The 24,807-nt window shown below is 40.1% G+C and overlaps 1 protein-coding gene across 1 annotated transcript in view; it reads right to left on the minus strand.

Moving 5' to 3' along the window:
• PHLPP1 (PH domain and leucine rich repeat protein phosphatase 1) overlaps positions 1 to 23,877 on the minus strand; it is a 220,834-nt gene extending 196,957 nt beyond the window's left edge. Inside the window, exon 1 of the mRNA XM_021099624.1 lies at positions 20,825 to 23,877. Coding sequence (XP_020955283.1) covers positions 20,825 to 22,340 — 1,516 coding nt within the window. The 5' untranslated portion in view covers positions 22,341 to 23,877. The remainder of the gene's footprint in view (positions 1 to 20,824) is intronic.

Below are 24,807 nucleotides of genomic sequence, written 5' to 3' on the forward strand. Positions count from 1 at the left end.
AATAAATTTCTGTTATTTATAACACACCCAGTTTATGGTACTTTGTTATAACAGCCCAAACTGACTAAAATACAGTCTTAGAAAAGAAAGGCTAGAAATTAATAAGCTATCTTTCCAAAACTGACTCTAGAAGAATTACAAAACCTGAATATAGCGATAACCATTAGACAAATGGAAACACCACTAGAAAAGCTACCAGGTCCAGAAAGTTCAAGCAAGTTCTACCAAACATTCAAGGAACTAACAGATAACAGATTCATCCCCTCCCCCCCAAAAAAATTAAAAGAGGGAATATTTGCCTTCTGCGGCAGTTTAACTCTGAAACCAAAACAGGGAAGAGCAATTCAAGAAAGGAAGTTTAAGCGAATTCCACTTGCATAATACAAATAAAATACTACTACAGAATTAGCTAACTGAATTCTTTAAATTTCAAAAATGCATGAATGGAGTTCCCACTGTAGGATGGAGTTCCCACTGTGGCACAACGGATCAATGGTATCTCTTGTAGCTAGTAGAGCCACAGGTCCAATCCCCAGCCGGGCCCAGTGGGCTAAGGATCCAACGTTGCCAGCTGTGGCACAGGCTGCAGCTCCAGCTTGGATTTGACCCCTGGCCCAAGAACTCCATATGCTACAGCACAGCTAAAAAAAAAAAAGAAAAGAAAATGCATGGATCACTTAACATCGGAAAAATCTAAATATATAATTTATCACACATTCCACAGATTAAAGGGAGAAAAAAACAACCACTGTAAGATATCTACGTACAGAAAAGTAATCAGTAAAATCCATACTCCTTTCATGATTTCAAAAATAAACTTCTCATAGCATTAACTTTATAAAGTTTATCAATTAGAAATAAATCAAATTAAATCGAAAAACAAATTCCCAAACTACATTTTCATTAATTATCACTACGTACTAAGACTATAGACTGTGCTAGAGCATACTACTGATAACACATCTTTATTTTTCTTGCTCTTTTTTACTCCTGACAAATTAAATATCCTTCTGGAGGCAAAGTGCAGAGTACTTGATCTCACCTACACTCTTTATAAAAGGAGTGCAGGTGTACTTGATCTCACCTACACTCTTTATAAAAACTTTTCCTTCTCAGTAAGCAAGGAAAAGTTCAAGCAGGCCTTTTAAAGTATGTGTTAGTTTAATATAAATGAAGATTATTAAACCCTAAAACACAACAGCATTTTAAAATTATTATTTACAGTAATATCCAATTGCCAGGTTTAAAAACCTTGCCAGATTATGCCAGATACACTTCATAAAGGATCCTCAAGTCTGTAAGTTCTGTCCATAAAGAACTGCTTTTCTTTTTCACACTTGCTACAAGTCCTTGTTAACACAGGACACAAACCACAGGGAAGATTAAAATTCAAATTCTCAGAGCAAAATAGGAAAACCCAGCGAGGGTGTTCTCCAAACCACAAATAAATTGAAATCTCTTATTAATAAATCTATGCCTGATTTACCTGTTATTAATGTATGGGAAAACATTTGCAAATCTACAGAAAAGTTATTTCTAATATTGTATAGTGCAGTATAACACATCATAATTACGATCACTTTCTGATAATATATGCTAATCAAGTAGAGGTACAAACACCACTGAGATTCAAACGTAGATATGTATTACAGTTTCTTTTCTCTTCCCATGTTTTATCTGGTACTTTGCTTACTGGTTCCTTTCTTCCTTCACTCATTCAACAAGAATTCACTAAGTACACACTATATACCAACCGTTCTGTTAGGCTTTAAAACTATAAACACCAATTTTTATAGGGCATGAGAATAAATTCTTACGGTGCACTGAATGAGTCTTATAATAGATATATAAAGCACAATGGGAACATCAGCTGGCATTCTGACCTTTACCTAAATAAACACTGTTAGACAGTAAAACAGCCGAAATACTAGCTTATAAAACATGTAGCAAAAATTAGAAGTAAATTAACATGCACAGAATTTAAGTGAGACTATGCAGATACAAGTGACTCCTTTTGCTCTAAAGTAGGATTCACAAACCCTACCAGCCCTTTGGGATCAGGTGGGGAAGCCCACATGAGTGAAGCACTCAAGTCCTTAGAGGACAGGCACCTTCCGGGGGGCGGGGGGAGATGCCACCACTTATCAGCTTATACCTGCGGGCATCGTTGCAGAAGCCCAGAAAGCCTGGATTTTCTGATTAAAAGAAGAAAAAGAAGAAAAACAAAAATCTAGACTTTTATGAGAAACTTTACAATGTTGAACCGGTAACAATTAATTTGAAAATACCTTAACCATGTCCATCAAACACAACAGGTCTGTGAGCAACATGTGAACTACTAGTTTTGGACTACTGTCCTGAGTCCTCCAAAAGATGACCCAATTTATCTTTCTTGGTCAAGTCTGTAGAAGTTACGGAAAAAGGAAAAATGAAAAAAAAACAAAAAAAACAAAAAATAAAAAACAGCATATACCCCCAAACTTTCTGTTTATACCACAGAGATGTAGTCACAAAAATTCAGCCTACGGGAAACTCTACACAACAAATAACCTGTTCTTTTTTTCAACAAGTAAACTGCAAGTGAAAGAGAGGGAGTGGGGAGAGGAGGTAGAGAAAGGAGAGGGAAGGAAGGAGAGAGAGATGGAAACCTAAAATTAAAAGAGAAAAAAAAAATCACAAGATAGTGAACACCTTTGGATCATAATTCAAACAATTTAACAACTGGAAATCTGAATACTAACTCTGTTGAAAAATAGGAATTACCATTAATTTTTTTAAAACAAAACAACAGTATCATGGTTGTTTTTAAAGAAGAATGCTAGAGTTCCCATTATGGCTCAGCGGGTTAGGGACCCATGAAGATAAGAGTTCGATCCCTGGCCTCACTCAGTGGGTTAACAATCCTGAATTGCCCCAAGTTACAGCACAGGTCACAGAGGCGGCTCAGATCTGGTGTTGCCATAGCAGTGGCAGAGGCCAGCAGTGGCACAGGCCAGCAGCTGCAGCTCCAATCCAACCCCTAGCCCAGGAAAGTCCCTATGCCGAAAGTGCAGCCATAAAAAGAAAAAGAGGAGTGCTTATGTTTCAGGGATATTCAGATTTAGAGAAATGTACAGATGAGATGATATGATGTCTAGGATTTGCTCCAAAGTAATCCAGGCAGAAGGGGTTTGAAGTAAAACAAGACTGGCCTTGAGTAGGTGACTGCTGATGCTGGGCAATGAGTACTTAAGGAGTTCTACTTTGCCTACTTTTCAAAATGATTTTCCGGAACAACAAAAATCCTACAGTAAAGAACTGCTCCCATTTGTGGCTCAGTAGTAACTAACCTGACTACTATCCAGGAGGATATGGGTTTGATCCTTGGCCTTGCTCAGTAGGTCAGGGATCCAATGTGGCTGTGGCTGTGGCTGTGGCCAGTAGCTGCAGCTCTGATGCAACCCCTACCCAGGGAACTTCCATATGCTGCATGTGCAGCCATAAAAATGAAGAAAAAAAAAAACTGTTTTTACCTCTTTCCTGTATACTATCACTTGATCCCATAAAAAGTATGAAAATGATTCAAAAGATGACTAAGAGGGTAAAGGGAGAAGAGAGAATAATAGCTTCAATAATAACTATAAAGAAACTAATTAACCTGCCCTTAATTGAAAAATAATTGATTTTGTGCACAAATGACCCTAGGATCTCTTTCATTTATGGATAAAAAGTGTACGAAAAAGAAATCCTAAGAAGGTATAATCTCACTGAATGTCTCCCTAAAAGGACATAAAAATTTTAACACTGTATCCCAACTTCAACTTCATTAAAATGAAAATCGGCTCCTAAAGCGCCAAGAGAACACACCGAATTGGTGTTTTTTAATTTCCCCAATCAAACATGCTTGATATTCAACGCGGCTTAATTGCTGGGGGTGATTTGGGGAAGCTGGGGTATACAACAGGGAATGTTTATATACTCATTCAATGAGAGAGAGTAATTTTTCTTTTCTAGGAAAGGGAAAATAAGTGGGCTGGGGTGGAACAAAAAAGAGGGGAAAATAAAGCCTTCTCTAAAAATTAATGTAAGGCCAGTAAAAAGAAAAAGAAAAAAAAAAAAGGCTATGCCTTTATTATCAGACCACAGCCCCATGTAATTTGGGCCCATCTTAGACTCCCAGTGCGGAGCAGGTGGAGCCCTCGGTGGCCAGGGAAAGCTAGAGAGATGAAAGCACATGCAGGGAGTGTATTCAGGAAGGACAGAGAAATGGCTGTTCTCAGGTGTCCAGAATAGAACAGTTTAGCAAATACAGAAAAGACAGAGTTACTTTTATTCTGCCTTTATTCCTCTTACTGATAAAATGAAAGGAAGTTATAAAATGATAGTCATGGCCCCTGTCAAAGAGACAAATCTAAATGTTTGATTAACTCAACGGAATGGTTTACTACTATTCTTAAAATCAATTCCAAAACACTAACTGTGGCCTTAAGGCTCTTACAGCCAGACAGAATCAAATGTGCATATCCATCTATCTACTCTGAATTTAACTTAAAGGGTGGGGGGAGTGGGAAGGAATTATGATGACCAAAGCACTCTGAACTTGGCTCCAGACCACACACACCCACAACCTGGCCCTGACTATTTCTCCAGCCTTGCCTTGTGAAACTCTCACTCCCTACACGATACCCAAAGGATTCCTTCCTAGTCCTTAAACATGCTGGGCTCCCTACCTCTGGGCCTTCAAGCTTACCGTTCCCCAATCTGGAACACTCTCATGTACCCTATACCTCAAGAACTAATCATCCCTCAGACCTCAGCTTAAACGACAAGGGTTCACTGCTATAAAATACACTGCATTTTTCCTTAATGGCACGCCATACGATCACAATTAAATGATTATTTCTATAAAGATTTGTTTGACAAGTTTCCTCCTTTCTGTAAAGTCATGAGGGCAGGGACTGTCTTGTCACAGACTGGCGTGTTAACAGACACAAGGTTCAAAAGCTATCTATAAGAAAGCAAGGAGGGAAAACTCCTTTGTACTGTCTTACTCTGCTCTGTTTTACAATCATCTGTCCTTGTTCAGTTTGACTAAAGCTTCTGAAGAGGCGGAGAATCTGTCTGACTCAACTTTCCCCTCAACCTTTCAACACCTATGCCTTGGAAGGGAAGCACCCCGTAACGTTTCAATTGACAAGGCTGATGATAGAAAAACAGATTCAATCACATCGATCAGTGACTTTTGAACATAAACAAAATTCGGGGCCAACGCTGCCAGTCCAATAAATAAGATCCCAGGCAAGTAAAAAAAGCCAACAAAACAAAACAAAAAGACACTCTACTGCCATTCCACCAGGCTCTCCAAAAACAAGTCCTTTTTTAAAATCCCCAACATTAATGCTATTTGACAATTCACCATATTTGATATGAAGAGTTAACAATTGCTTCTTTCTCAAAAGTTTCTATCCTATTCCCCAAAACATCATAAAAAATTTAGAGAAACCAACTTTGCAACTGGAATATAATATAACCAGATGATCTAGATGCTTCAGTAAATATTTAAGCAATTATAGTATTAAGAACAATCCAACTGCTTGTTTTTCATTTGTTTCATAATCACAATTACAAGAGAAAAATGATAGGTTTAACATGGTTTCTTAGCAGTATTTCTTATTTAAGAACAACTGTCCCCTATATAATATGACTTATATCTAGAAATTTAAAATTTATCATTTTCATGCTCACTTTATAAACAGATTCAAGCCGCAAGTCATTTTGACATTCCAAGAATGGAAAATACATTCTTCAAAACCAGCTTTTATATCTGTAAGTATCAACAGTCATGAGAGAGAGAAAAAAAAAAAAAACTATCTCATAAGTTTTATTACTCTGTAATGATTTTTAAATAGAAAGGAAAAAGGACACAAAGGAAGTTAGGCCCCAGCTTTATCAAAGCTGTAACTTTTCTGAAGGTTTTTGACCATCATGTCTCCACACCTACACACACCATTCCCACCCCCACCTCAAACACACACTTAGAAATTGAGAGGAGGGAACCTAAACTGTGCTATCAAAACAAACCTGCCCAATGCAAGCACAGTCAAACCTGTACAACTGAGTTTGGCAATCATTTCCTCCACCTCTAGTTTTCCATCCACCCTGCCCTTCCCATGCACTAAGATGCATCAGAATAGTTGAGAAAGGATCAACCTACAGAAAATGCAGTGTAGACTGAAATTACAAAAAAAAAAAAAAAAAAAAAAAAAAGACAGTATAGACTATGATTAGCTGAAAAAAAAAAAGCTTATTACAGTAAATATTGAAACTTGACTTCTTACCTTCTCCAACTAAGAAAATTAAGACCCAACTTCCTGAATATCACTTAAATGAATCTTTATCTTCACCTGTTTTCCTAAACTGTCTCAAAAGAAACAAGTGACCTGTGGCACAGCATATTAAGGAGAGTTAAGGATCTGGCACTGTCACTACTGTGGTGCATGTTCAATTCCTGGCCCAGGAACTTGCACATGCCTCAGGTACAGCCAAAAAAAGGAAAAAAAGAAGAGGAAGAAGAACAAGGAGGAGGAAAAGAAGAAGAAGGTGGCTTTCTTCCTGCCCATGGTTAACACCACTGGGTATTCATGATTCTGCCCATCTCTCTTCTCGCAGGACTTTCCCTTGTTTACTTTTCCCTCTCTATCCATCATCCTTAGCCTTTCTGCTCTCACTTTCTCCCTTCAGGATATAAGAAACAATGCTCAAGTTTCCTCCTTCAGGGCTTCTTCTCTTCTTTCTACTGAGGTATAGTTTACATCCAGTAAAGCACACAAACCATAAGGGTACAAGTCAAAAAAATTTTGTATAGACTTATACCTAGGACAATAAAGCCCAGAAAAATACAAAGAACATTATCAACAGCAGATGGCTCAAGCCATCATTAATCATTTCATCAATAACCTCCTGAAAGGTAACAACTATTATGATCTATCACCAAAAATTAGTTTTTCCTGTTCTTCATATAAATGTCATACAGTGTCTCTATTTTATACCTGAATTCTTTCACCAACATAATCTATTACCACTATATTTAAAAAATATAGACATTCTTAGAGTTCCCTTGTGGCTCACTGGGTTAAGGACCTGGCATTGTCACCGTAGAAACTCGGGTCACTGCTGTGGCATGGGTTCGATCCCTGGCTGGGAATTTTCACAAGCCGCAGGTACAGCCAAAAAAATATTAAAAATAGACATTCTTCAGAGTTGCTTACTCAGCCTTCTCCTCATGCTGCCCATGTGATCAACTGAGCAATTGCATTCAATCCAAAGACTTGAACAACTCCTAAATAGATAATTCCTGAGCTCTTCAGACATACCTGGATATCTTCCACTGTACTTTAAATTTAACACATTTAAAATCTAATTCTCCATCTCTCCCCCTCACCCTAAAGCCAATTCCTGCTCCTGTATTCTGTCTGTGGTTGATGGGATTAGAGTCAAGCAAACTAGAAACTTCCAAGGCAGCCTGACACACAAAACCCTATTGGTCCTGTTCACACTGTATCTCTGGCATGGAATACAGTGACACACTTCCTGACGTGGAAGACATACTCAAGTTACTTTAGGAATGAATAACAAATCATGAACTATTTCTCCTCCCCCAACCCAAGAATTCTATGTTCTAAACAATTGCCATGCCCGCAGGGACCTAGTCCAGATCTAGTCAAGACCTCCCACATACAGACCCTTGGTCTCACCCATCCCTACTCCTGGCCTACTCTTTCTGATATTCAAAATCATCTCCCACTACCCCATCCGCAGCAGAGTCAATAAATTCCTTATCTGGTACGACAACCACATTGTACAAACCTCAAAAAAGCATACTCTACATTACAATTATTTCTTTCTCTCTTACTAGGCTAAACTCCTCGAGGCAAGGCCATTCTCTGGTTGGATCTCCAGCTCCTAACAGAGTGTTTTAAATGTTTACTAAATGCCCCTTAACTAACTAAGGCCCCCTGTCTCTTTCCAATCCATCTTCCAGCTGCCTACCAGTTAATACTGTATAATACAAATTTAATCATGTCACCCTCCACTTGAAAATGCTCAGAAGTTCCCACTGCTTATCAAGTCAAGTTCTTAGCATATGAGGCCTTTCATCATCTGGTCCCAATCTCCTTTTAAGCCTCATCTCCTACCACTTTTAATCTCATCACCTAACATCCCGCCATTCCAATTACCCCCCATCCCTACACACATCTGCCCTTTCATTCCTGTTTTAGTTCCTGACATGCCCTTTTCATGCACTGCTAGTCCCCCATTCACCCAGGGAGTCCTGTTCAGGAAGCCTTTCCTGAACATTCCAGGGAGAGTTGGTTTGATTGGCTTCTGGGCTCACTTGGTATTCTGTAAATGCCTTCATTAAGGCATCAAGTTTTACTGTAATCGTTTACGCAAATTCCGTCCCCATATATACACACCAGAAAGGAAAGCCTCAACATTCAAAAGGCATTCATCCCAAGAACATCAAAACTTTAATATAATCACTCATTAGACCTCTTCACCTCAATCCATGGCTATAGCCCCATTAGCATTTGAGTGTGGAAAAAAAAAAGGCTCTTATAAGAAAACCAAGTAAATAAATAATATTTGTATCACCTTCCTGAGAGTTGCCATATATACAATAAACAGTAGAAAGCAAAAGGGCCCACGGAGATTTGGAAGCTGGATGGTGAGCCAGCTCCATTTACCAGATAAATGAATGAACATTGTTAGCTTAAAGTACAGGACCATTTCAAACTCATCCTCAGTAAAATCCATCTTCAACTGCAAAATATTTGTAAATAATCAAGAGCAGGAGACACATCTTCATTCATTTTCATATCACCAACTTCTAACCAGAGTACCTGACCCCCAGGCTTGACTGAATTAATCAGTGATACCCCCACACAACTCCTGCTTCCTACTTTCATGAATTGACCCATAATTCTCCCATCACTCAAAGTACAAAGGTCATCTACGAGCTTCTGTATTAGCTAGTGAGTCCTAGGATAATGAAAACATCTGTCTCCTTTTCTCTCTCCACTGCTCTAGTTCAAGCCCTCAGTATCTCAGTGAAACATACAAGCTCCTAATGGTTTCCCTTCTCCAATTCTAATCTCTCTCACTCCTATTTCATCCAACACTAGCACTTCTTAAACTGTACTGTGCAAACAAATCATCTAAGGAGCTTGTTAAAATGCCCATTATTCAGTAAGTCTGAGATGAGGCCTGAGAGTCCGCACTTCCAACACACTCCCAGGAAACACTGATGCGCTGGTCCACAGATCACATTTCAAGGAACAAGATTTCCACTCAGTGCTGTCTTGGAATAAAGTACCTAGCAAGAGACAACAAGCAGAAGCCAGATGACCATCAACCAGGAATGGTTAAGCAGATTTCTATGCTAGGGAAGAAACTGGACTAGATGCTTTGTGGTCCCTGCCAGTGTTCGGATTCTATATTCTTCCTGAGATACCCATGATGTTGTCACCCATCTTTCACCTGTGAGGCTTGGCAAAGCTATATCCTAGCAGGTATTATGTCAATTATTGCATTCACCAGCTATCAGCAGCTATCTATAGATATTTCTGGTTTAGTCTACTCCAATATAACAAATGTTTCTAAAAGATAAAGAAGATACTACGCAAGGGGGTATATAGAGTTGTGCTTATGACAGTACCTTAAAGATAAATGAACACCACTTCCCTAGATCCATCAGTGTTATCTGGAGGTTAATGCCACTTGGATTAATCTATTATTTTCTTAGAACAAAGAAGCTATCGATCATTTTGTTGTTTGGTTGGGGTGATGGGGTGGGGCATCTTATGCACATCTACAGAGGCAGAAGGCAATGACAGCTCCCAATTCTTTATTAGCAGGTGCAAGTCAATTTGAGTTAGATAACAAGCATTCCAAATATAGTGACTACAAGATGACCCCTACTCTCAGAAATGGACTTTTGTGTAGTATTGTCACAAGGACATTATCTTCTTCGGCAGTTCCAAGATGTCTGTTCATAGAACTTATGTCATTATATTTATCAATAGGACAAAACTATTCAGATTTTTGTTAAAAACACCAAGTTCCTCTTATGACTTAGTTACAAGGGATTTTTAGCATCTATTTTATAAACACAAGGGCTAGTAACTTTCTTATGATTACACTGATGCTAACATTTATGTTAATATCATCCATGAAAATCACCTTGTCCAGTGTTGATATTACTCTAATGAGCTAACTGAGATCTCTATAGAAATTTGCCACAGAGGGCAGAAAGGTGCAAATGACCGTGGAAAATACACACTGGCAGGTAATTAACCTGAATGTTGATTAGTTTGAATCAGAAGTATTTTCATTTGAATTAGAACCATGACATTTTAGTCAGATAGGATCTGCATAATTTTTTAACAGGATGTTTACCATAATTTTAAAACTAACTTTAAAAGCAAAATAAAGATCTTTTCCATAATTGTGATGCACACTACTACAAGAGACAATAATTCACAAAGACATTTGCCTTCCATGTAAAAGAAATTTGTAAAGAGGCCTTCAGTAAAGACTTAACTTGCCACTGGTATAGACACATTTTACAGCCATGGATAAAATAGTTATATTTATATGAACACTTAAGAATTGTGTTTCTTCCCAATCCACACAGAAGTTTTTGAAAAAAATTTCTTCACCCAGATAGTAGATGGGCAAAGATAAAAACAATACACCCAGGTTATGATCAATTCATCATCTTCCAAATTTTACATGAATGTGGCTGGTCTACATGACATTAAACCAAAAGAGAGTACCTGCATCCTCAGAAGATAAATAGCATTTCCCATAAACCTCATAATCTGAAGAAAGAAAACCCTCACAGGCCTTACAAAAAGAGGAGAATGTCTTTCAAGTGTACAGCAAGCCCCCTAGCAGGCTTCAGGGCAAACTTGAGCATGTGCACATGTGCGTTTTCTTTTCAAAAAAGCAAAAATTATTTGCATAACCCAGAATTTAGACCCTCACAAACTTGTGATACCTAATGAAGCCCAAATGATTCAAATGGATAAAAAGGCCTAGATAGAAAGGGTTGGTCAATCTTAACGGACTAAGCTAGAGTTACTAATCCTAAACTCAGTCTGACTGGACTCTGAACTACTTAGTAATTTATGGTTGCTTCTCAGACAATTCAGGATTCCAGAACTATAGCAAGAATCTACTCTATCTGGTCCTTCGAGATGGCTCAGGGGCCTTCTGGGGATAATGGAGTCAGGAGCCTCTCCTTTACTGCCGCTGCTGTCATCCGTGTCCCCCACTGCCCCTATCAGAACACTTTCCACCTTTATATTCGACACGTTGGCTTTTTGGTTTCCACAAACATGCCCTCATATCTACAAATATACCAAGGGATCCTAGAATAGTAAAATAGTCATCTTTGAATCAAAAGCATTTCTGACACAGTAGGTACTCATAATAATTACTGGATTCAATGAATGAATGAGTGAAAGTGTATAGTTTGCCAGTGTCACTGAGCAACAGCATATCCCATCTTCCTTAATGAGCCCTAAGTACCTCTAATTAACATTTGTGGCAATTAACCATTGCTAAAAATAACAACACCAGACTACACTTGTATAACATCTCAGTTTACAAAGCACTTGCACATATATCATCAAATCTGAACCTCACAAAGTTCTCTGAGACAGATTTTTGTTTTAATCACCTTTCTCTCTCTCTCTAATAAATGAGGCTTAAGGAGGTTACGGGGGTTCATTATAGGTCTCACATCAGGTAAAGAAGCAACCCACAATCAAATCTGGGTCCTAGTTCCTCCATCAATGCTCTTTCCACCCAAAGCCAAGAGCCTGGTTTATACCCAGTTCTGCTGTCCTAGGCACTTCCCCTCATGTCATCTGATCTTCTCAACAGCCCTACGTAGCATATAGGTATTACCTCTTTCTACGGAGAAAAGGGAAGTAGAGCTCTGGGGTCAGGGGCATCAGCAGAACACAAGTCCAAGCCTCAGCTACTTCAAAGTCCATGTTTCCCAAGTGCCAATATGCCCAAACTAGCCCCAGAAGGTTACTAAGGACACATTTTTCCACATTCAGTAAATCAAGCTATTACTACATAGTTAACTAGTTAACTCTAGCAGTAAATGCCTGGACTTGCATTCTGCCTGTGCCTTGCTTGATAGACAAATCCACACAAGGTACTTAAATTAAACTGCTTTATAACTCAGTTGCTCTATCTGTAACCCTCCAGTGGTTATATTACCCACCTCAAATGCTTGTTATGAGGATTAAATGAGTTAATATGTATAAATCGCTTACAACAGTGCCTAGCATATGGTAAGGATGATATAAATGCCTATCCATTTAAAAAGAGGCATAAATTGATTTAAAATTGACAGTTTAAATCACTGAAGAAATATTCAATTACCCAACAAAAAGTGTGGGGACAACTGGTTCTTTCCTGCTTCTTAAAAAATTAAAGAACATAATGAAAACTGAATCTTTTTAATGAACACACCTCTGAGTGGTTCATAATCTATTCTTAAATTTTTCTTCCAAATATTTTTTTAAGAATTCAATGATTGCTTTTTCCCAACATTTCCATTCTTCTAATAATTTCAACTTTAAAGTACAAATCACCATTGAGTTTCTGACTTTCTAGCACTGTAACTCTTTTCAGCCAATGTTCTATCATAAATTTAGTTTAGATTAAAATTTAGATTAAAGTTCTATTATAAATCCCCCAAAGGGTAACATCACCGATGAAATCTAATTTCCTCTCTGTGAATAAAAAATCCAACTGTTCCCTTAGAAGCCCACCCGTAATCTGTCAAAGTGATATGTAACCTCTCAAAAGCACTGATTTGAATGAAAAGAAATTACCAACACCCTGAAGTAATAGAGAAAGCACCAAATTTGCAAAGCACACTCAATTTTTAAGCTTCCATTCTGAATACCAAATAAAGGATGATCCAAGGAAAGTAAGTGTATACACAGTGTGGGAAAATAAGAACCCTAGACAGACAGACAAGCCCCTGGGTGCTATTCCTAACTCTGAAACTGATGTGATCAGCAATCTTGGATCAGACCCTTAACCTCTATGGGCTTGCTTTCCTCATCTATAAAAATACAGAAGTTAGGAGCTCTCTGGGATCTTAAATTCTCTTCTCAAAATAACACAAAAATTTCATTTTCTTTAAGTGCTTTTTCTTCTACCGACTCCAGGCACAAGTCGACAGGCATATAGAGCTCACCAGGAATTAAAGCTAATGATCCAGTAGCATATTTGCATATTTGGATTCCTCAGGACAGAGTTATCACTACAGTAAACTATATAAACTGGATTATAAAAGTGTCTTACTTTATAAGTCAACTTAAGAAAAGAATCTTACTTTAACTTTTGAAAAGATATATTTCTTTAAATTAATCTCTATCTGTGCTAAATTCCTCTTTGAAGAGTAGGGCTATGTGGGAGAGGGTGAATCAAAACATTATTCTGCCATTAGTCCCAAGACATTCTGTGTTGGTTGGCAACCTCAGGCTGACCTGTGTCTAGCAGGTCCAAGCCCATTCCTTTCTCCATGACAAAAGGCAGGGGATTTGACTGCTTTCAAACCCATGGATAGGTCTAACAGAACTTAAAACAACTGCAAACTTTAGTCCTTCTAATTTGAAGAACAGGCTCTCTAATGGAGCCCCAGAGGGTACAGGTTGGAAGAGATCTTAGACTTACCCTAGTCCAAGCTCATCATTTACTGATGAGGAAATCAAAGCCTAGGATAGGTTAAAATGAATGCCCAAAGTCATACCAAGTTTCCCAACTCTCAGGCTAGTTTATTTAATTACAGACCATTTTCTCTCAATCAGAGTATAAGATTAAAACGGTACAAATTCCTTCCAAAGTTGTTTTTGAAAAGAACAATTACTTTCACCTGACCCCAGGAAACATCCGCCAAACTAAAAAATCATAAGAGATAGATAGCATCCATTCAAGTGCCGAAGTATAGTCAAAAAGCTCTCAAAATAAATGGATAGGGGGAAAAAAAAGAATTCTTTATATACATTTATGTATATTTCTAATACATGACAATGAAGCCCAGAAACTGCTCCTGTGCATAAAATTTAGCTCTTTGGACCATGTGTCAGGAGTGGACTGATTATAATTACGAAATAGGCAATGAAAAAGTATAGTTCATACTTTCTTTCGCTGTATTTTAAAACATGCCTCATATGGGAAAAGAAAGCCCAAACATTCTAACATATTATTAGTGGAGGCAGGTAGGTATATGAAAAGATTCATTCTCCTCCCTGCTCTTCATTAGATGTATGAGTCAGTAGCAACAGACAGCAACAAATAACAAAACTCTTCCTGCTTGAAAAGAATTTGGGGGGAAAAGAACTAAAAACAAAACCAACCAATTCAAATTATCTCAATTTTCTAATTAGATTTTTTTCATTCATTATTGAAATGGTCCAAAACCAAATTATTTCAAATTTCATTCAGTCTTCAACTGAATGTTTTCACATAACTGGAAATGAAACTAATTTACTTCTAGCAAGCTTCATTTGAAAAAAATATATGCCAACAATTCTGGATTTTTTTGTTTGTTTGTTTTTGCTTAAGTACTGATATTTACAAACTCATAATATGCGTACAAGCTACAAATAAATAGAGTATTTCACTCCATTTCACATAGACCACCTAGGCTCCAAATTCACAAAGCCACTGGACTTCTACCTTCATACGACACTTTATCATTAAATACCTTTTACAATGTATTAAAGCAATCTCAAATGTAAAAATACAGCAGGGAAACAATTATTTCAGCATCAAGGTGGCATTATGAGCTGGGGTTATGCTTTGTTTCATTTAACATATTAAAAGGAATACCAAGTATATATTCTCTATTTATATAACAAAACCATTCCACCTCCAAATCAACATGTAATAACACTTCAGTAATCCAGTAACTGTTGTTATTCTTGATTCTAAAGTACAATTACGATACAACTTGAAATAGCTGCTATTTCATAGTTAACCAAATACCCCCTTATTCTTTAATCTAAATAACATTAAAGTCCATTTTTCCCAGACCTGTGAGTTTCAATTTATCAAAATTTTCCAAAGTCTAGAACTGGAAGTTTTATAGCAAATTGAAACACAAGTCACGAAGACTTACGTTATAAATACTCAATATGCCTAAAGAATCCATACAGTCAATTTTGTTTTTTAATTATACTATCTTTAGAAAACCAGAGGTAAGTATAAAAAAGTTTGCCCCTGAAGCAGAAGGACATGAGCCCAGATTCAAAACCCCTCATTACCAGTGCTGTACCAGACGCCTGGGATTAAAGGGATGGAACAGGTTTTGGAAGGTGGGACTTTTAAAAAAAGGCTTCATTTCCCAGACTATTTTGGACATTTTGATAATATCTCTTTCTCTTTTTCAAAATGTCAGGCATCTTTAAAGGAAAAGCTTTTCTACTGAGTGGTTTCAGGACCCCTCAATTTTCACAGTACAAGAATTAAACCCTTCTCCTGTACAGAAAGACTGAACCATGTTCAACTCTGGCACATAACAAAATCATTAAATCTAAGATGCCTCTTTGACAAATGTCTCATTAAATCCACCTCAAAGTTGAGGTAAGAGATGCCTTTGAAAAGAGGGGAAAAAACACCTGTTAACGCTAAGAAAACTTTGAGAACTCTCTCAAAATTCACATACAGCTTCACTCATGTGAAAGAAAAGATATTAATAGTGTGTAGTGCATCTTAAAATCTCCTGCCATGGGAGAAATGCCTCTGTACGGCTGTGTGTTTAACACAATCCCTGGGGACCCAAACAGGAAGGAAGGCTGAAGATGCAGGGCACAGACCACCAGCTGCTTGACAAAATTCCACAAATTCAGTTCAACAAATGTTAAATGTTAAAATGCCCAGTGTTATACTAGCCTTGGATTATATACAATGTCGATGAATCTTATATTACCAATAAATCAAATTCAGCACTCTTAAAAAAGAGAATGAAACAACAAAAGCACCTTACACTTTAAAAAGATAGTAAAAATGTTGGCTAAACCAAAAATTGAAGGTGGTTGTTTTAATAATCTTATAAGAACAAAAAGATAAAACTTTCAATCAGAAACTTTATAAACTTATTTACACTCATCTCCTCTCCACACGATTATTTCAATGAGCATAATAAAAAACACATCATTTTAGGGATAATTATAAAATTCAGGGAGAATAACTTACTCTCTAGATCTATACGAGATATGAATGATAAAAGCTGAAGAGCATAGTGAGATTAATAAAGAACTACCAATCACTAAAGTACAAATAAATTTGCTTTAAAATGAAATATTTACACAATCCTTTCATTTTAGGTATTTTCCATACTTTACAAGTATTTTCAATACTTTACAAGTACAGCTATATTTTATAAAGGAACTGAAATGTCACACCTCCATCCTCAAAAGTTATCCAATTTTCAGATAAGGTGTTAATGCTCTGTACCCAATGAATATTTATAGCTTAACAATTGAGGCATACCTGAATAAAAGAATAAAGAATCATCAGGTAAACTTTATTTCATAGCAATTCAAATGCATGCATGATTATTTGCAACTACAATATTTAGAACATTTTAGTATTCTTCCTGTATTGTCTATTTACCAGTCTTGCTTCTATTATGTTTTATGTTTTCTTTACGTTTTTAAAGGCAGCACGATAAAAATAAATCCATCCATATTTCACAAGGAATATATATCTCTTTGGACTAGAGGATACTATCACCTCATTACCAACAAAAAGAATATTTTCTGAATGCTTTTAACCATATGAAAGATTCAAGTGTAAATGAAATTCAGCATTGATTCATGGAAAGTAATATAATTATAAAACAGAATATCCATGCTCTCTCTTCGCAACTCTGCCAAGAACTGAAAAACCACAAGCAAGAATCAAAATTCTCTATGCACCAGTTTCTCCATCTGAAAAGAGGACTGACACCAACTCCTCCCTAATAATGTTTCTGAAAGGATAAATGAGATAATTTATGTGAACGCCCTTCAAGATTTTTGAAGATGATAAACCCAACATATTAACAGACATTATCAAATCATAGTTACGAAGGACAAGACAGCATGCATTTTTACATCAAAAACAATAAATAAATTTAAATACGAAAAGCAACAAAGAGAAAAGTCGAATCCTTTATTCTTAACAGGACTGCTTGAGCACACACTGGGGTCACATGTTCATACAACGTTACCCAATACTGCTGTAATTATAGTACTAAGAGACTGCTCGTCAATATTACAGCTTAATGCTGAACCACCCCTTCTTGGCTTCCATGTAGGAAAACCATGTAAGGTTTGATCATACCCAGAAGAGAAAAAGAGAAGAAATATGAGAGAGTGAGGAGTCCATTCTCTTGAGCCATCCTGAGAAGTCACATATAAAAGCATCTTACCCAAGATGCTTACCCAAGGCACAGTGGGTGTACTCTCCACTCTGTCAACATCCTTTCCCACTATTACAATTTGAACTAAATATCTAGGTGATTAAATCTAAAAAGCAATTGAAAAGAGCCAAAAAATATAAAAAATATAGTTTAATATTGCCCTTGATCAAGGACTCAGATCCCCCCACCACCAGGAGTCCAAAACATAACAAACTCATTAACGTTTTGCAGTCCATCACTTAATGTCAAGCAACCTAAATTCTTGAATTTTTTTAGCCTAAAATTACTGTTTCAGGTAAAATTTAAGATGGCTGATCTTAAAGCGAAAATAAATGTTAATGTATCTAACATACTTAATACAAGTCACTTCAGATAAAGCCATAATTAAATATTTTCAGATTTTAAATCAGCTAAGAGAATGGTTGCTTGCAAGGTGCAGTAACAACTTTTAAACTGTTTTCATCAGCTCTGCAATTAGATATACTATTTGTCCAAAGACTTCTAGCTCATTAAAGACTTTCACTTTACCAAAATAAACATTTAAATATTCAAAGCAACCACAAATGGCTTTCAAATCCTTTTAAGAATATTTGGGCCAGGTTATAAACACTAAAATTTAATTGGAAGGTGACCCTCAAGAGTGAAAGCTCTCCACTGGATAAGAACTTCTCAAAAAAAAAAAAAAAAAAAAGCAGCTGATAAATCAGATAAACTAGATAGACAACATATAACGAGCTCAACTCAGATATAGGAGAATATTCAAAAGTCTTCAAAGGCAATTTCCTAATCTATCCTTAAGTCCAACTATACAGATAAGCAAAAGATATGCGGCAGTACTTTTAAGAGTAAGTTACATATAAAATTATTAAAAAATGAACACAGTACACAACACCCTCTTAAAACAAATGTCCACTCTCTTAAGGAAAAAGAATCACTACCAAAATGGAACACTTTCCTGTTGTGTGTCCTACATTCCAATGCAGCACAATGGTAATTTAGAGGAATCTTCACCAGCTTGGTGCAAACCTTCACTACATTCAAAGTCCTGACAATGTTCCCATGATAAAGTGGGACCACCTTATAACAAAGTCCTTTTGTCCATCAATAACTAAAATTCTATGCAAAAGTACAAGTGGACTCACTATATGCTAAATTTTATTCTATGGCAAATGAATGAACACAGCGAAGAAGTTCAGTGTATTAACTTAGACCTAATATAAACTCAGCTTTGTATAAAATAAGCAAGTAGGCATCTTTATGACAATCAGGCGTCTTCCTTCTAGGACCTGCAAACTGCCTTCATTATTCAAGAACAGGTTGGAGCTGTGTGTGGCTTCCCCATTTTATTATTTTTATGAGCATATTCAGAGTTATGTTATGTATTTATGCTGTGCATATAGAAATAAAGCAAATAAGTTCAGAATGAAGTAACAATTACTGCTTTTCATAAAGAACAAAACAAAAAAGATTAAAATGAGCACACCAGAAATTTAAAATTTAACCAGAAAGATGTCACCTTTATATTGAGATAAGTTTTTAAAAAAACAAACAAACCTATAAATTATCCGCTTAGAACATTTTAGACACACTTGAAGAGACAACCAAGGAAAAGCAAAGATTTAAATGTCATGACTATGACACTTAAAACCCTGCCCATGGATATTTATCATGATCAACAATTCCATTATGAGGAAAAGAAGAGATTCAGAGCTCTTTCTATGCAAAGTATGTTCAATACTGCTTTTTGAACATGTAGCTTGCTTTATATAAATTTCCTTCAATGTAATGGGTTACAAGGGCATTTATCGTTCTCATGTTAACAGAATAGTCTCACTCCAACTGTGATTACCATTAATGCCGTTGTAAAAATAACAGTATTTTACAAATTACATGAGCTATACAAGATATAACTGTTGCTCCTACATGAAAAAAAAAAAAAAAAAAAAAAACCACCTATTTTCGAGACCGTAAACTTTTCAAGGCTTGTCCCATGGTTGGGATATTATTTTCACCTACTACATATGCTCTTGTATTGTGATATAGTTTTCTTTAGGAGGCAAAAATCCATCCAAAATCCTCTTGAATTACAGAAAAACCTCAATTAAATGTATAGGAGCATCTCACCAGGCATGCTCCAGTCGTGCATATTTCAACGAGGGAGTAAAGATTTCTTCATTCAAACTAACTACTAGAACACAAGTTGGCACAAAAGTCTATTGAAATAGAAAGAATGGCTTCATATTAATGAAATTACAAGTGCGGATTATTTTCCCACCACCACGTACAACCTAGAATAGTAAATATGGGGAATCTAATTACTTTCCTGATTTAATTTTGTTATGCTAACTTGGTTTTAAATAAAATTCTTTATCACTAAGAACATAATTCTTGAAACAGAGGAGAAAAAGGATGCAAACAACTTATTAAGCTCAAAAATAACCTGGATCTATAGCTCCCTAATTTAGTACCAAGTCTTTAACCAAAAGAGAAACATGTCCCCCCAGTCAAGAATTTGATCTAATATATCAATTATATCTCAACAAAACTGGAATAAATCCTAGGAAAAAAATTAAAGACTTTTAACCTTGAAATTAAAAAAGAATGAGGAGGATTTTAGATCACACTAAAGAGACAACGGCCACTTAAAATCTCACGGCAATTCTCTACATCCCTATTGCAAGTCACAAAGCAATGGTCAGTGCTGGCTATCAAGGATAGAAGAAAGAAACAGAAATGGACAAACCCACTTTTGATGCAAGAATCAAACTTGCAGAGGAAACAAAGTCAAAGCACTGAGCAAAAGTAAAGTGGATCTATCTGCCAAGCTCTATCCAGGACTAAGAGGGCAAAATGGGCAAACTGAAGGAGGGCTCCCGCTGACCTGACGAGGGGCGAGCTCCCAGGATGGAATGGCAAGCTGCGGACAGGCAGACGTAAGGGAGCGTGTTCCAGAATCATTTTCCTCTCTAGGAAAATGCACGTGATAGTTCACCTGAAATCCCCATCTGCCTCAAACCCAACCAGCCCGTGGGCAGAGGCCCGAAGGAAGCGCCTTCATTGTTACATGCCCCAATGCCTCTTTCAGGAGCGTCTGCTTCCTGTATTTCCTGGTGGCTGCCTTTCCACCTCTCCCACGTTGCTTCTCAACCTCGGAGCCCTGAAACTGACAAAAGCTCACGGATTTTAAATCTGCTCAATTCACTATTACACAGACGGCACGTGAAGCTGGGGAAAGTAACAAAGACTCCCAAGGGCCCGCGCTGTCTCCGGGTCTGAGCAGACGTTTCTCCGGACCTGGAAGTGCTTATCCTCCCACTTCCAAAGTGCAGGTGATTTCCTTACCTGCATAGAAGCGGATGAGGCAGCCGATCTCCGAGTCCATGCCTTCCTCCTGCACCCTCCACAACTCCCCAAATCCCAGCTGGAAGAGGTAGTCATTTTGGATCTGCAATGGCTTCTCATCCGCCTCCAGGCGCCGAGTGGTCTCTCCGTGGAGCTGCACGTACAGGGTGGGCGGCGGAGGCGCCTTTTCCGAGGTCGCCCCGTCCCCTCCCGAGGTTGACTGGGGGCGGCCGAGGGCCGCCGCTGCCACCACATTCTCCTCCCGAGGCGGATCGAGGGCAGCAGCTACCGGGCCCTCGACGCCCCTCGAGGCTTTCGGCTGCGACGGAGGCGGAGAAACCAACGGGGAAGGCGGCCGGGCGCCCGCTCCATGCCTGGGGTGCGCGGAGCGGCCAGGCAGGCGGGGCTGTCCCGGAGCCCCCATCAGGGCTGGAGCCGAGTCGATCTCGAGCTCCTCCGACGACGACGAGGAACCGCCGCCGCTGCTGTAGGGATCTAGCCGGTCCGACACACTCTCGGCGCTGGGGCTCAGGCTGAAGCTCTCGGTGTCGGAGGACCGGCCCGTGGCCGCGCAATCTAGGGGCCGCGAAGCACCCGGCTCGCCGGGACTGGAGTCCGAGGGCGCGGGACTGGCGCGGGAGGCGTGACTTTCCCACCCGTCCCGGGCGCTGGGCAGCGGCAGGTCGGCTGGAGGCGCGCGCGACGACCCCCCGACGGCAGCCAGCCCGTTCCTTCCGCGCTGGAGCCCCAAGTCCCGCGGCTCCGCTGTCGGGAGCCGGGAACCTGCGTCGGGGGGCCCCTTGCCCAGCACCTTCACCACGCCGCCGCCTTTGTGGCCCACCTGGAGCAGGCGGGCGGCCACCTCTCCCGCCGTGGTGTCCAGCGTGCAGAGCACAGGGCGCAGGTAGGTCGAAGCCATGTGGCGGTCGAAGACGTGCACGCAGCCCCGCTGGAGCTGGTGCCGCACCCAGTCCCGGTCCGACGGCTGCAGCTGCAGCATCTGCCGGTGCTTCAGGAGCAGCGTCTTCCTGTCCAGGCTCCGTGTGCACAGCGACGCCGAGGCCGAGCAGGAGGCTGGGAGACCGGCAGCGCTGGGGGAGTACGAGGCGGCAGCCGCGGACGACGACGACGACGACGAGGAGGACGACGACGAGGACGAGGCGGCGGCTGCCGCGGACAGATTCCTCTTCAGCCGCCCTCTCCGCAGCAGCAGGGAGTTGGCACCGCCACCGGCCCCGGGCACCGGGGCAGCCCCGCTGGCGGTGGGCTGTGGCGCGCCCCGCCGCCTTCTGCGACCCGTGCCTCCCGCCCGGCTAGGCAGCGGCCCCGGCTGCGCCTCGCCGGGGGCCTCGTCCCGCGCACCGCCGCTCGGGGCCGCCAGGGTCAGCGCGGGCTCCGTGCTCCGGCCGCCCCCGGCCCCCGCCGCCGCCGCCGCCGCCGCCGCCGCCGCCGGAGCCTGGTCCTCCCTGCTGGTCTCTGGGAGTCGCTGCGCCGTAGCCGCGGCGGCGGGCTCCATTGCAGTGGGGCTTCGCGCTTCCCCCCCAGCTCCGGAGGCAGCGGGCGGAGAGCGAGGCGGGGAGGCGAAGGTGGGAGACGGCGGCGGAGCGGGGAGAAGTGAGAGTCCAATGGCGTTCGGCACGGCCGTTCCAGGGGATTATGTGGCAATTCGGAGCATTCCGTCGGTGTCTCGGTGTTCCATCCCGCGCGCGCGCCCGCCCGCTGGCCTCACCGCCACCGCCCCCCCCACCACCACACACACACACACACACACACACACACACACACACACACACACACGCCCTCACACACACACGCCCTCCCCGCCCCGGTCGCGGGCTCCCCAGCGTAGGCCCCGCCCGTTCCCCCACCTCACCCTGGATAACCAGCCTCGAAATGGGCTCATTGAATATTAATCACGTGCCGGGAGCGGGGAGGCGGGAGGCGGGCGGGGCGGGAGCTCCTCGGGGTCTTCATGAATATGCATCGCCTGCATGACGGCATTCCAGAGAGGATAGGGGAGAGCAGAGGACGGCGGCGAGGCGGGGCTTCAGGGTAAACAAACGTGACGCGTGCGTAGAGGGCGGGGCTGAGGGGCAGTTTCCCGGGAGGTTCCTGCGCGGGCCTTAGAGAAGGGGCGGTGCCAAGACAGGGGCGCGCAGTGCACCTTGGGAGTTGTGGTTCTGGCGCGCTGATGGATGTGCCCGAGGGGAACGTGGCGAACTACAAACCCCAGAGATCCTTAGAGTAAGTCCCTCCTTGCAAACAGCAGCTGGCGATGGACAGTGGGTATTGTGCCCTCTGCTGTTGAACTCGGTGGTCGGAATGGTCTTGTTCATAAACTTATATCTAACCCGCCTACTCTCACTCCCCAGAGACTTTGTTTTTTTCCTGCTAATTGAAAGAGGACTTTGAGGAACTCTGAACTGTACGAAGGTCCCAGGTCCTTTGTCTTCACCTCCACCACCCATTGTTAAATACACATCCACAGCACAAGATAATTGGCAGTCAAAGCCAACCCTATTTACCCCCCCAAGTATTCAAGGCCAGGGAAGATAGGCAGTGTCAGCAAATTCTAACTTGGACATGCTTTGAACGTGCCTGGTGGAAATCGTGCAACTCCGAGCCGATCCTACATCTGAGGAGAAAAAAGGCAAGGGGCTGGGATCTCACTTTTCCCCATTGATCTTAAGGTCTGAAGTAACTTCATGACAGAGAAAGTGATTAAAAGTATAGGAAACGTTGGAATGGAGACACGGTGGAATAGGAGATGGGCAGGTCCTGTGTGTTCTTAAAGTTTTCTTTTTTTCTTTCAGTATTCAGAAAAAAAAAAATATCTTCTACGGCTACAGTGTTTAGTTGTAAGCTGCATTCTCTGTCAGTTAAAACAATATTTTAAGTAACTAGGGTAGCTTATTTTTAAAAAGAATTTAGTAAACCGTTTAAATTGAATTACCATTTCTCCATACGGTTTTATAAACTGAGTTTACTACGCATGCGCCTTTTTCAACTGCATACTATCCGGAACCTGCCTTAATTTCATTAAAGTTACTAAATTTGGGGATGAGTTGGGGATAGGGGCGGGTGTTGAGGAAAAAGGAAGGGAAAGAAAGAGAGGGAAGGAGAAAGAGAGAGAAACTGGAAATTGTAGCTCAAAGAACAAACTAATAAGCGCAGGGAAAGTTGTACTTAGATAATCTACACAGTTTCAGTGAACAGGATGAAAAATAAGTATCGATTCTTGAAGTTCCTGAAAATGATTTTCTATGTTTTTATTTTGAATGAATTTCCATATTTTTCTATTCTATATTTCCTCTTGTCCTCATGAAACTAATAATTATTCCATTTCAATTCAATCAACAGCACAAAGTTACATTTTTTAAATTAGGGAGAATGCAAATAATTATAAACATATGCCAGGAATTCTATTACAGCAGTTGAATAAATCAGATACTGTCCTTGCCTTCATAGAGCTTACACATAAGGAAGAAAGACATTCAACAGTGAGAGGGATGTAGAGGAGGGAAAAATACCAGATTCCATACGAAGCAGCAAAAATAAAACAAGGGGAACTAACCTAGTCTGGGAAGTCCAACAATAGAGACTTCACTTTGGATAAAATTTTATGGAATGAGTGAAACTGATTGCTTGCTGAAGGATCAGTGTCTGAGAGACAGTAAAGAGGCAGAGAAAGAGGTAACATTAAAGATGAATTTCAACTGCACCAATGCATTCATTACCTTGAGTAGCACATAACCCAAACTATCCTAAAAATGAAAAAAAAAATGGTATTTAAATTTAGCCTTCCTTTTAAAAGGTTTAAAAAAACAAAGAGCACATTCAGTTTCAGTACTAAAACATGGACTATTTATATTTCTTTATATTGGTTAGTTCCTTAGTTGATTTCCAATAAACCTCTTTTTTTCTGTATTCAGAAATATATATTAACTCCCATATATTTGCTTTCTAGAGTTATATTTATTCAG

The sequence above is a fragment of the Sus scrofa genome, chromosome 1 (assembly GCF_000003025.6).
Source record: "Sus scrofa isolate TJ Tabasco breed Duroc chromosome 1, Sscrofa11.1, whole genome shotgun sequence".
Lineage (NCBI taxonomy): Eukaryota > Metazoa > Chordata > Mammalia > Artiodactyla > Suidae > Sus > Sus scrofa.